This window comes from Podarcis pityusensis, assembly GCF_964106645.2.
Source record: "Podarcis pityusensis genome assembly, chromosome: 1".
Lineage (NCBI taxonomy): Eukaryota > Metazoa > Chordata > Lepidosauria > Squamata > Lacertidae > Podarcis > Podarcis pityusensis.
In genome coordinates, this window is record NC_138028.1 from 103537728 (window position 1) to 103551349 (window position 13622).

At 42.2% G+C, this 13622-nt stretch overlaps 1 protein-coding gene across 6 annotated transcripts in view; it reads left to right on the forward strand.

The window, feature by feature from the left end:
- Positions 1-13622, forward strand: part of MBD5 (methyl-CpG binding domain protein 5) — a 113993-nt gene that overhangs the window by 70417 nt on the left and 29954 nt on the right. For 3 of the 6 annotated variants that reach the window (XM_081005455.1, XM_081005460.1, XM_081005458.1), the window contains exons 3-7: positions 1262-1416; positions 2930-3608; positions 5126-5228; positions 8932-9112; positions 10646-12790. In XM_081005455.1, the coding sequence (XP_080861581.1) occupies positions 3496-3608; positions 5126-5228; positions 8932-9112; positions 10646-12790 (2542 nt within the window). In that variant the 5' untranslated portion in view covers positions 1262-1416; positions 2930-3495. Of the gene's footprint in view, positions 1-1241; positions 1417-2929; positions 3609-5125; positions 5229-8931; positions 9113-10645; positions 12791-13622 lie in introns of all 6 variants that reach the window. The other 3 variants (XM_081005456.1, XM_081005459.1, XM_081005457.1) reach the window with 2 other exon arrangements.

Consider the following 13622-nt stretch of genomic DNA (forward strand, 5'->3'; position numbering starts at 1 on the left):
CTCTTTCAGCCATATGTAGCCTCGCACACCTCCTGGCACATACAATTCCATTGACACCTTTCTTCCAATTCCTGTTGTGTATTATATACTCTGGCCTTTAGAGTTGCTGTCCAGCATCGCTGACAACATATGTACGCACATCATTTTATTTTATTTTTTATGATATTTTTTATTAAGTTTTCCGTTTTAACAATCCAATCAAGTCACATTAAATATTCCAAATTATACAAATACATATCATAAAGTCCAAATATTTTGCCAAATTATAAATTTTTGTTGGGGCTTCGTATGCTTCAAGTTCAGTGGGGTCCAATCATCTTATGTTTCTACTGCCTTGAGTTTCCAAAAGTTCCTTCTTTGAGTCCTCCTGTTGTTATCCTTGCACATCATTTTATTTGTATGCTGCCTTTTCACACTTCAAACGATGCTCAAGGCAGCTTACAACATGAAAAAATACATAACTACAACATAACAAAAGTAGTCAAAACAAAAAACAAAACATTTAAAAATGGACAGCCAAGTTTTTCCCAGCTCTTCCTGGAATGTTGTATATCCAAAGCATGAGCTCTATCATTAAGCTATAGCCCCTTTCCCACAGAGAAGTCTCAAGCCCAAAACAGTGCTTCAGAAAACAGGCTCACACCATTCATCCAGTCGGTAAAACTTGATAGTAAAAAAGGCAGTATCAAGTCCAGGAGCCTTTTCTGGTCCTGGGATGTGGGGGAAAGAGTTTGTGGCTATACAGTTGAGGGTACTGCAGCATCACCTGTTTCGTCTTAGGCTTAGTGAATTGGGCCTGAAGCAATGGGAGATGTTTGGTGCCTGGTGCCTTACTGTCAGTTCAGAGACTAATCTGTAGTAGTTTGTGTATCTATTCTGTGTGTCTCTGTGTGTAGCATTCTCCCTTTTCTCAGCCACCTTGACAGGATGGAAGCCACCTCTTGAGATATAAGGCAGCACTCTGGGCTGGTTTCCAAGTGAAGTGTAGCACACATAGCAGACGTTGGTCTGTAAAATAAATAAAAAACATCTTTTGCACACATCTTGAGTGTGTTCTAGAAGATAGTTGAAGGACATACTACTTATGCTTAAACATGTCCTTTTGTTTTATTTCAGTTTCTGCCTTACCTTCCAACCCAGAGAGGTCTTCTAGACAGCTTACATATAATAATAAATGAATCTCAACTGCTTACATTCCTTTGTGATGACCTATCCAGCCTTAATTCCCCACTTCTCATTAGGTCCCTGTGACTCTTTTCAGCCCTTCTCATTCCCCTGGTTGCTGACATTGAAGTGGTAGTTGCCTGGCTACAAAGTCCTTATATCCTGATCCATGGTGATGTCCACCCCAAGGGATGGTGATGGCCCAAGCAAGATGGAAATCGGTAGGCCCAGAGTTGTGGAAAAGATAGGAAGGTAAGGCAAGGAGCAGCCAGGCCTTTGTACAAACACCAAGGGGCTGGTTCTGGACTGTGCTCAGCGGTCCTACAGCTGAGGCCCAAACCACAAGTTGTCTCAGTGCATCTTGGAGCAACTGCACTAGGTAGTCATGGTGGAAACCCTGCCTCTGATTCCTGTATGTGGCCAGTTAAAGAATTACTCCCTTTTTCTGCAGCTGGTGACTTTTTTTTTCTAATATAAGCAGTGGGATTTCACACTACTTTGAAGAGAGCTTGTTGGGGCTCTCCTGATCCTCCAATGAGTCTGCAGTCCATTCAGCCCCATGGCAGAAGTTTCTCCTTGGGGTTCGGGGAGTATGTGGAACTGCTGGCCCTAGAGCCTAAAAGGCTGCTTCTGTGGGAGTCTCCTGCAAGTGAGGATTCCTGGTTCGGGACCATGACACCTCCTCACATTCCCTCCAGGACTGCAGGACTTTTCACCTTCTTCCTTAGTACTTCAGTGTACCAGTCCTGTGTAGGGAGAGGTAAAAAGCAAGGTTTAAAGGGTAAATATGATCAGCACTCGTAACCTGAAATACGCACACAGCAATTACATGCAGCAAGCTGTGGTTAATGTGTTTTACCTGCATCTGTTGCAGAAACTATATCTCTTGAAATGATCCAGTGCATGTGTTTGTTTTAATATATATTAAAAACTAGTTGCTTATTTGCCGACTAATGAGTAAAAATCATCGATCTATGTATATGTAATATGGGGATAGTATCTGATTTCTGGCAAAGACTTAGGCCTGTGCGCAAGTTGTGCTATCTGTCCTGTAAGCCCTGTAGGTTGCTTCAGCACAGGGAGAAGTGTGATGTTTTTCATGTACGTAATCAGAAATTCAATGAATGCTCAAAGTTTCTGTAGACTAGTGTTTCTATTTTGAGATTGTAATGGAATAAATTGTTACAGAATTAATTAGATTAGGATTACAATGTGTTAACGTACCAAGTTGCAGTTGCATAAATACTTTCATGCAAAGCAATGAATAAATGTAGGAATTCCCTTTGAAAGTGTAAAAGAAGAGGCCAATATTCATCCAAGCTGCCTAATATAATCTTTATTCCTGTCTTTTCTCTTGAATTCTTAAGCATTCTTACATGTTTCAGTTTTAATCTCTCTCTCTCTCTCTCTCTCTCTCAATACAGCCAAGATTTAAACAGTTTCTGTAGGCATGCTTGAATACATGTTTGACTTCTTACCTTTAAACACCAGAATTATGTGATACCACAAACTGCTTTTGAAACTCAACTCTGGTTCGTGAGGAGGTGCTAGGTGTGGGGGAAAACACAAATACTAAGTCATCTAGGTTGTGCAGAGCTTTGGACCCTGTTCCACCTTTTGTGTTTCCTTTAAGTTTTTACTAAAATTTATTTAAGAGTTGCACTTTTGTCCTCTGCAGTGCACCAATCAGAGCAAACAGATAACAGACATTACTTCCATTTTAATGGTAATATTACTTAGCTGCTTGTGTTTTGTCCCCCATCAGGTATTCCTACTGGAGCTGTATCATCATGAGAGAATCACAAGAAGCGTCCAGGAGTTCCTTGGACAATGAATGGAAGAAGACAAGGAAACAAAAAGAATGTGGCATATAAAAAGGATTTAATACCTGGAGTTCTTGGCCGTGACAAATCTTCAAAAATGGGACTTATTCTCTCAAAATACAAGTTACCTTTGGCAGTCATCAAGCTTGGAGTCATGCTGTTGAACTAGAAGTAAATGTTTTTAATCTCTTCTTGGCCAGTAACAGAGCATTAATGGATTATGATTTTCCCAAGTTGGAAACATTCGTTTTTACCCATTTAGGATATCCTTATGGCTACATAAGGAATAAAACATTTCATACTTAATATTGATCAGAATGGGCAACTGACTTGTCAACAACAAAAATGGCAGATTTTATCGACTGAGCCAGAGCTTCCCAATGCATTTTGTACAAACTGGGAATTGCTGTGCTGTGCAGCCGCCTTCTGAAGGCCATGACGACATATAGACTAAGGATATCATCTTATTGTTGATATCTCTGAGGAGGCATAAGCAGTATAAAAAAAAATGAATGGAGGCAAGGAGTGTGACGGTGGGGACAAAGATGGAGGGCTGCCTGCAGTACAAGTCCCAGTCGGTTGGCAACGGCGAGTAGATCAAAATGGAGTTCTGTATATTAGGTAAGCATTCACATGCATGTTGGAATAGGAAGTTATTCTGTTTAAGTAATTCCGCGAAAGGTGACTTGATAGCCAGAGTCCTCTTTCTCTAACCCTGGAATGCATTACCTCACCAGACATCAAAGCCTGGATAGAAGAACTTTTTTAACCACCCTGAATCTTCCAACATCCCACTTCATTGGTTTTCCCCAAGTTCTTGTGCTATGCAAGAGGAAGAAAAACCTTTCTCTATTCACTTTCTCCACACCAAATTCTTTTACATCTCCAGCTCATCTCCTCCTACTTGCCTTTTCTCTAAACTTAAAATACACACACACACACACACACACACACACACACACGTTGTAATCATTCCTCATAGGGGAGTTTCTACTTTCCCTATGCAGGTGGGAAAAAATTATGTCAGAGCTGCTACCCCTTCCCCCACTGGCTGAGAAGCACTTCCATTGCATCCTGTGGCCTCTCATCTACGCTCCTGGGGTACATAAGATTAGATGCTAAGACAGGCCTAAAAATTGTAGCTCAGAAGGATATTGCAGAATGTGAAAGCCCATTCCATTCCATTCCCAATTAAGCAAATTCTTCCTTGGAATTTCTCCATACACAGGCCCAACAAAACTGCTAATGCTTGAAAAGATGGAATAGATTAAAATATAATTCTCTCCCCTCCCCCATCCATCTATCTATCATCTATCTGTCTATCTATCTATTTCTACCTAATTTGTGTTTATCCAAGGTTTACTTTCTCCAGTAGTGGCTCCTTGTGTAAGAGCTTGAATTACCATCAGCTATATACAATCTAACCAACACATTTACTCAGAGGAGCAACCTCATTGCCCGGAAACACTTTAAAGACTGAGCATATTCCTATATCCCTAAAGAACTGTCTTCTAAGACCATTTCCATTCATTTCAGATAAACATCAGTTTCCCCAGCTGGGTTTGTGACTGTTTTTTTAGGCAGACCTATATCTATGAAATGTCTGTTGCATAGTAGGATTTGGGTCCTGCTATCAATTTGGAATAAACTTGTCTTTAAAAAGCCTGTCTAAGCTTACACTTCTTCTTTTCTTCTTTCTTTATTTGGAGGAAAACCTTTTACTACTTGAAATAGGAACTTCTTGAGATTGTAGGCTCTTTTAAACAGTACGAAATGTGAAGCTAATCCTCTGTGTGTACTAGTTCCTCAATCCTTCTGTGCATTATATGTTATCCTGTGCATTATACATTAATAGACAAGCTGGTACCCTGCAACATCCAAGAGAACAATGGAGCAACTTTGAAATGCCTAGCCTTGAGTTCTTGTTAAAATGTAGGTTAGACAAAAGTAAGTTTGATATATTGTTCTGAACAGAAATTACATTAACTTTTCTGTGGAAACTTTTGCAGAATAGTGAAGCTGTACTCTGTGTTTGTGCACGCATGCGTGCGTTCTAAACTGATACATCAATTGTATATGAAGTATTTTCTAGCAATATTCATTAATGTGCATATTTTACATATTTCTTATTCTTTCAGTCCTAGTGGGTCTTTATTGTCCTGTTTGGAGCAGGTTAAAACGTATCTGCTGACTGATGGAACATGCAAGTGTGGTTTAGAATGTCCCCTCATCCTTCCCAAGGTAAAATTGGATATCTGTGAACATACTGAATGAAAAATGAATATATGTTGAACTAAATATATTGTTGTAAGATTTTAAAAGTCATTCATTAGAAACAAAACCGTTTTGAAAACAAGATGCATTACTTATTGGCGTGGTTCACATAATTAATCTAAACAGTTGTTTAAAGGTGAATGCTCGGTGTATTTATTTATTTAGTAGGCTAAGTAAGTAAGTAAATTTATTTGTTTAAAACTCTTCATCCATAGATCTCAGGGCTGTTCACAATATAAAAGTAGGTCTCGCCCCATGGATCAGTTGCTGAAACTGAAAGTCCCTACCCCCGCACAGCCATCTTAAGTCCCTGCCTCTTCAGGGGTTTTTTCCAAGCAATCGGAGACTGTATCTGTGTACAGCCAATGTATCCTCTGTACTTTTCATTCCTCTTCTGGTTCAGGGAGACATTGGGTGAGGGGAGCTTGTCGCAGCAGGAAGGGGAGACACCCATGACTCTTCTCCAGCCTGACTTACCTCTGCCTCTTTGCTTCCCTGCTCCCCTGCTTTTCCCCTGCTTCAGCTTCTGTATCTGATTCTGGACTTCTCTCTGCCACAGACTCTCCCAGCTCACTAACCCCTGTTGCTGCCTCCACTTCTGGCACCTCCTCTTCCCAATCTTCTCCTTCTGACCACTCATCATTGTCCCACCATCACGCTCTGGGCTCTGGTTCCCCAGCTGACTCCTCCCATCATTTCTCTGCATCCCAACCAGTCCATGATAACTCCACATTGCAACATTTGTGTTCTTATTACTGCCAGTGGTCTGCAGTACACAAGGATTCTGTTTGTTTGTTTGTTTGTTTATCTTCATCATTCTGTGATCTTCATCAACCAGATCACAGAGTGCTTTGCAGCATCTAATTAACATAATGACAAATTCAGAAATAATCAAACCATTAATAAATAACCAGTTGCATTTAAAAACAATGTGCTATATATCAAATCAATACTTTACAGTAGAGTAAAGGTAAAGGGTAAAGGGACCCCTGACCATTAGGTCCAGTCGTGACCGACTCTGGGGTTGCAGCGCTCATCTTGCTTTATTGGCCGAGGGAGCCGGCATACAGCTTCCGGGTCATGTGGCCAGCATGACTAAGCCGCTTCTGGCGAACCAGAGCAGCGCACGGAAACGCCGTTTACCTTCCCGCCAGAGCGGTACCTATTTATCTACTTGCACTTTGACGTCCTTTTGAATTGCTAGGTTGGCAGGAGCAGGGACCGAGCAACGGGAGCTCACCCCGTCGCGGGGATTCGAACCGCTGACCTTCTGATCAGCAAGCCCAAGAGGCTCAGTGGTTTAAGCCACAGTGCCACCCACGTCCCCTATGCAGTAGAGTAGTGGACAGCAAAATTGTAGTGGCCTTGAAAACCACAATTTGTCCATTGCTTTCTTTTTCCTGCAGTGGTGCTCTTTCCTGCGTTTCCTCCCTAGTAGCAGTTTGTGTGAACTCTCTTAGAAATTCAGTTTGCCAGATATACAGTAGTAGATAAGGAAGAGTGTGCAATGACCCAAGGTAGAAGAATATATAGTAAGGCAGAATAAGCAAGGTGCCCTAAGGGAACTTATTTATTCACAAAATAAGATAAAGATATATACAAAAAGATAAAACAAGAAAATCAAGAAAGAATCACAACTATACTTTAAAACATACAAAAGTTAAGATACTAAAACAGATTAAAATTACATCAACTTTCTAAGCATCTGGGTAGGCTTGCCTAAAAAAACATGTTTTTATCAGGCACCGCAAAAGAATACAGTGAAAGGCGCCTACTTGATCTCAATGGACAGGGAGTTCCAAAGAGCAGGTGCTGCCACTAAATGGTTAAGTTCTTACAAATGTGGAATGGGTTTTATGTGGCACCTGCAGTAGTGCCAATTGAAGCGGTCGGGAGTGCATGTGTACAGTAATCTCATAGGTAAACTGGTCCCAAGTTGTTAAGGGCTTTATATGCTAACAGTAGGGACGCGGGTGGCGCTGTGGGTTAAACCACAGAGCCTAGGACTTGCCGATTAGAAGGTCGGCGGTTCGAATCCCCACAACGGGGTGAGCTCCCGTTGCTCGGTCCCTGCTCCTGCCAACCTAGCAGTTCGAAAGCACGTCAAAGTGCAAGTAGATAAATAGGTACCGCTCTGGCGGGAAGGTAAATGGTGTTTCCGTGCGCTGCTCTGGTTCACCAGAAGCGGCTGAGTCATGCTGGCCACATGACCTGGAAGCTGTACGCCGGCTCCCTCGGCCAATAAAGCGAGATGAGCGCCGCAACCCCAGAGTCGGTCACGACTGGACCTAATGGTCAGGGGTCCCTTTACCTTTACCTTATGCTAACAGTAAGATATTGAACTTGGTCAGGAAGCAACCAGTGCAGATCTCTGAGCACAGGTGTTATATTCTGACAAGGCCTTACTTCTGTCAGCAATTCTACACTGCAGCATTCTACACTGACAGCAGCTTCAGGATCAAGCATGAGTGAAGCTCCACATAGAGCGCATTGCAGTAAACCAGTTGCCTTCTTTTGAATGACTCTTAAACTTGAATGAATGGAACATGGTCTGGTCTCCCAAATTGTATAGAATACTAGCACTACATGCATCTCATGTAGGAATCTGTGACTGTCAAATATCCGACAAAGCAGACTTGACAGCCACGTGGAGCAAGTTTCCCTTTAAATTCATATCATCCTGAATAAAGGAAATGGCATTGAAAATGCTACAAAAATGGGGTCTAACTCTACTCCACTTTGCCCACATAAGTGCTGCCCCCCAATGGAAGAAGACGCCTTCACCCCGGTATGGCTCCCCTTTATCACATACATAGCCCAACAAGACAATGACAAGAATCCACCAACAGGATACAAATCAATCTGGCTAACCTGATTCAAAAACACCCACCCACCCCACTCACACATGAAAACAAAGTTCACCACAGCCAATCACAAACAACCACACCTTAAGCCAACCCCAACCTCTCTCACCACCAAAGGAAGACAAGCAAATAGCAAAGAGAACCTGCACACGCGATGCTGACACAAAACCCCACACATACATGAAGTAAAATAGAAACATTGCCACCCAACCCCACTCACCATGGCCCCCTCCACCTCTCCCCCCCCCTTTTCTTCTTAATCTAATACTACTGTCTCAACAAATGAAACTGATCTGTAGAAAATGTAACTTGAAAAAAGAGACACTGCACATACTTTTGTAAACCAAGAAATCTTTAATAAAAAATACGTGGTTTTTTTTTTAAGTGCTCCCCCCCCCCCCCGCACCTGATTGTCAGGCTGTATGCCGCTGGGGGTCCCGTCAGCAAATGTGCTGGGCCTATACAAAGGTGTACACGTTTTGGGAGGAGGTGCTCAGGGAAATGTTATCAAATTGGAGTTTTCATGAGATGATGTGGGGTAGCGGGATTTTTTTTATGCAAGGTACCACAATTTGTACCAGCAGAACTTTGAGCAGAACTGTTGGTTCTCCAGTCGTCATCCACTACAAGGGCAGCTCAGAATAAGTGTGCCTCCACTGTATGTTTTGAATTTTGATTCCTCTAACATGCCCATTATATAATCAGATTTTGAAGAAAATGAGAGGCGCTTACTTTTTGGGGGGGGGGGGGTGTTAGTCTCTTAACCCAAAAAATCATAATATAGTGTTTCTGTCATTATTTTTAAGGTATTTAATTTTGATCCTGGAGTTGCTGTGACACAAAGAACAGCTGAAGATGTTAAAGCAGATGAAGATGTCACTAAGCTATGCATCCATAAAAGGAAAATTATTGCAGTGGCTACACTTCATAAGAGCATGGAAGCACCTCATCCTTCATTGGTTCTAACTAGCCCTGGTGGTGGAACAAGTAAGTTTGGCTTTTCACAAGTGGCAGGAAGAAATTCAATGTTAATGTTCAGAAGTAAGTAATGTAATAGGGAGAATTAATCTTCAAAAGTTGTTTATTAAAAAAATAGATATGTTAAGCTATCAAATCTTATGAGGTGATTTTAGAGGACCATATGTCCTTTTTACACCTTGCAGAGTCATTCCACTTTACTCCACTAATCCTAAATCACCCCCTCCTAGGTCCTGGATCATATATCTTAGTGGAGCCATGGGTCACTGATGGAGTATGTGTGCAGAAGACCCCATGCTCCATCTCTGGTACTTAAAATTAAAAGGATCTCAGGTAGCTACTGTTCTGGAACATAGATTTCCTGAAGACTGAGAAGAGACTGCTAGCCAAGAGTAGACGGTTGGCATCCATCTGTCTCGGAAGACGATGGAGGCGTGCACCTTTGGGGGTGAAGTCAAACTGTTGGAAGTGGACAGGACTGGGTTTTTAAGCAAAGGTTGGATGGTCATCTGTCATGTATGTTGAGATTCCTGAATTGCAGAGAGTTGGACTAGATGACCCTCAGGATCCCTTCTAACTCTACAACTCTGTGATTCTACCCCAATGCAAAAGAGCTTAATATGTGTGTGTTTTCATAGATAGGTAGATCAGTGTGGAACTTCCATATCTTGGGGAAATGCTGACATTCTAGGCACACACCAGACCTGGCATCAAAATGCAGCATCCTTAGCCAGCTGCACTCCACTGGTACCCACTCCTATGCAATTACCCATTTTGGGCCTTCCGTGTTCAGTGTCAATAGAGGGAATAAGTTCATGCCCTCCCAAACATTCCTATAGCTTAGTGCCACACAGCTTTCCTCCTTCAGTCATCCACATTTGGCCTAGAACAAAGTTGGGAAAGTACAACCAGGTACTGAAGATCAATATCCTACCGCAGCAGGGGATATCCTAATTTTCCTTTTTAATAGCTGGCTGTTTTGAAAGTTTTTTATTTCATTTGTTTATTTTATTATATTTATATGCTGCCTTTCTGTCAAGGCACCCATGGTAGTTCATAAATATTAGAATAAGGAAATGTTGCAAAATATTCTTGGGTCAGATTAGGAGCTGATGAAATGAAGTCCCTGCCCTGGGCATTTTTGCCTTCTCTTGGGGCAGATAGGTCTTAAGCAGCCCCAAGGCAACTCAGGAAACTGATAGTTGCAGGTTATGCAGCTGCTGGCCTGGATAAGGCATGGTAGGTCACATTTTGATATAAGTATATTGCCCTAAATTATTATTGAACAGAAACAGTGCTGGCTGGGACTGATGAGAGTTGTAGTCCAAAATGTCTGGAAAGCACTAGGTTAGTGAAGACTGGCATAGGAATAAATGGCATAGGTTACCTACCAGAATCCCTGGTGCAAGACCATGGCACATTACAGAATTTTGTGTTTAATGTACTTGGATGCAGTTCTGTCCAGAGAGGGGGAATTATTCTCTTTTGTTATATTTCATTTCATTCCACAATAGTAACTCTCCTCTCACGTTTTTTATTTAGGTGCAACTCCAATAGTACCTTCACGAGCAGCAACTCCAAGATCAATGAGGAATAAATCCCATGAAGGAATTACCAATTCTGTGATGCCAGAATGTAAAACTCCTTTCAAATTGATGATGGGGTCCTCAAATGCCATGGGAAGGCTATATGTGCAAGAGATGACTGCAAACCAACAACAAGAACTTCATTCTGTCTATCCCAGGCAGAGATTGGGCAGTAATGAACATGGACAGAAATCTCCATATCGTGGCGGCCATGGAGGAATGCCTAGTCCAGCTTCATCAGGATCACAAATATATGGAGATGGTTCCATCTCTCCAAGGACAGACCCTCTTGGAAGTCCAGATATTTTCACGAGGAATAATTCCAGTTTTCATGGAGCACCCAACTCTAGTCCTGTTCACATGAACAGAACTCCTCTGTCCCCACCTTCAGTAATGCTACATGGTTCTCCTGTGCAGTCATCTTGTGCAATGGCTGGAAGGACTAATATACCTCTTTCCCCAACCCTGACCACAAAAAGTCCAGTAATGAAAAAACCCATGTGTAATTTTTCAGCTAGTATGGAAATGCCACGAGCAATGTTTCACCACAAACCACCTCAAGGCCCTCCTCCACCTCCTCCACCACCACCACCTTCCTGTGCTCTTCAGAAAAAGCCATTAACTTCGGAGAAGGATCCGCTTGGCATTCTTGACCCTATTCCTAGCAAACCGGTGAATCAGAATCCTGTTATCATTAATCCAAGTACTTATCACTCAAATGTTCACTCTCAGGTACCTGTGATGAATGTAAGCATGCCTCCAGCCGTCGTCCCTCTGCCAAGTAATCTCCCTTTGCCAACTGTAAAGCCTGGTCACACAAACCATGGGAGTCATGTGCAAAGAGTTCAGCATGCTGCTTCAACCTCCCTCTCACCCTCCCCAGTAACATCACCGGTTCATATGATGGGATCTGGAATTGGAAGGATTGAGGCTTCGCCCCAAAGATCACGCTCATCTTCCACATCATCTGATCATGGAAATTTCATGATGCCTCCAGTAGGACCACAGTCATCTTGTAGTAATATTAAAGTTCCTCCTCGATCACCAAGGTCAACAATAGGGTCTCCTAGGCCATCCATGCCATCAAGTCCTTCCACAAAGACTGATGGACTCCATCAGTATAAGGATATCCCTAACCCATTGATTGCTGGAATGAGTAATGTATTGAATCCTCCAAACAATGCCGTTTTTCCATCTGCATCTGCTGGAAGTGGGCCCATGAAAAGTCAGCCTGGCTTGCTGGGAATGCCTTTAAATCAGATCTTGAACCAGCACAATGCTGCCTCCTTTCCAGCTAGTAGTTTACTCTCAGCAGCAGCCAAAGCACAGCTAGCAAATCAAAATAAACTTGCTGGTAACAATAGCAACAGCAGTAGCAATTCTGGAACTGTTGCCAGTGGTGGCAACAATGATGGACATAGCACTTTAAACACCATGTTTCCTCCTACTGCTAACATGCTTCTACCATCAAGTGAAGGGCAAAGTGGTCGAGCAGCACTACGAGATAAGCTTATGTCTCAACAAAAAGACCCTTTGAGGAAAAGAAAACCACCAAACACTACCGTGTTGAGTTTGCTTAGGCAGTCTCAGTTGGATAGTTCTGGAGTTCCTAAATCTGGGCCTGACTTGATAAGAAAACAGAATCAAGGTTCATTTCCCATTACGTCTATGTCCCAGTTACTTCAATCCATGAGCTGTCAAAGTTCTCATATGAGCAGCAATAGTACTTCTGGTTGTGGGAGCTCAAATACTGTTTTGCCTTGCTCTGCTAACCAGCTGCATTTTACAGACACTAATATGAACTCTGGCACTATTCATAATTCACTGGCACAAGATTTACCTTTAAGAGGAGAAAGTATGCACTGCCAGAATTCAAACACTAACTTTGGCCATGGTACTAGTCCTGGCCCTAACAACCATCTTGCAGGTCTAATAAATCAGATGCAAGCTAGTGGAAATTGTGGGGTGCTCAGTCAACCTGGAATGACTTTAGGAAACTCACTACATCTGAACCCAACTCAGCCACGAATCCAAGCACCCTCCAATCAAGTGATACCAAACAGCATTGTGAGCAGTTGCAGTCGAACAAGTCCTGAAGCAGGTATGTTTTCTTTAAAAGCTGGTATCTAAAAATTTTGAATGATGGTTTCCGTGTCTTTTTACGTATATATTTCATGGGGCACGTTCAAGAGAAAGAAATGGAAAGTTTCTATTTTGAGATGCAATTTATTTATTTATTCATGCTTCTACCAACCTTTTCCCCAATGAAAGCAAGAACAGCATCCTATAGCTTGGTTATAGATACTGTTTCCTTTTAAAAGTCTTTGGACATTGCTAGATATGGCTGGTTTTTCTCATATAGTTATGTATTTTATAGTGATAGATAGATGGTTCAGAAGGTCAAGAATGTTAAGATAATTGGCTAACACAACGGCCCACTTTGCATATAACTTTAAGCCAAAGCAAAATAGGTGGGCTCCCACAGAGGAGGCAAACCATAAGCCATAACGTAAGGTTATGGCTTATGGTTTGCAGCTCATGATTTGGAAGAGCTGAACCATGAGTCCAGGTTTGGAACCAGGTGTGCAGAAAAATATTGGTTAGGGGAGAGGAGACGACGCCTGATAGACTGAACATGCTCAGAGGCCTCCTACATCACTTGAATAGTATTTGCCTGATCCAACCCATAGCAGTTTTAGTAGCCTGAGGAAGGGGAGAAGGATCAGAGAGGGGAAGAGATCTGTATCCCTTTAAAAAAGGATTATGGAGATAATTTGGAGGGAAATTATGAAAAAGTGTATCTTCAGACCCCGAAACTGCACTGCAGAGTGTGTTCTAGACTAGAGTAAGTAATGAGCGTTGGGATTAAGAAGAATGTGCTGGATCATCTAGCCCAGCCCAACATCCTCTTTTCAGAGTGGCCAACCAGATGG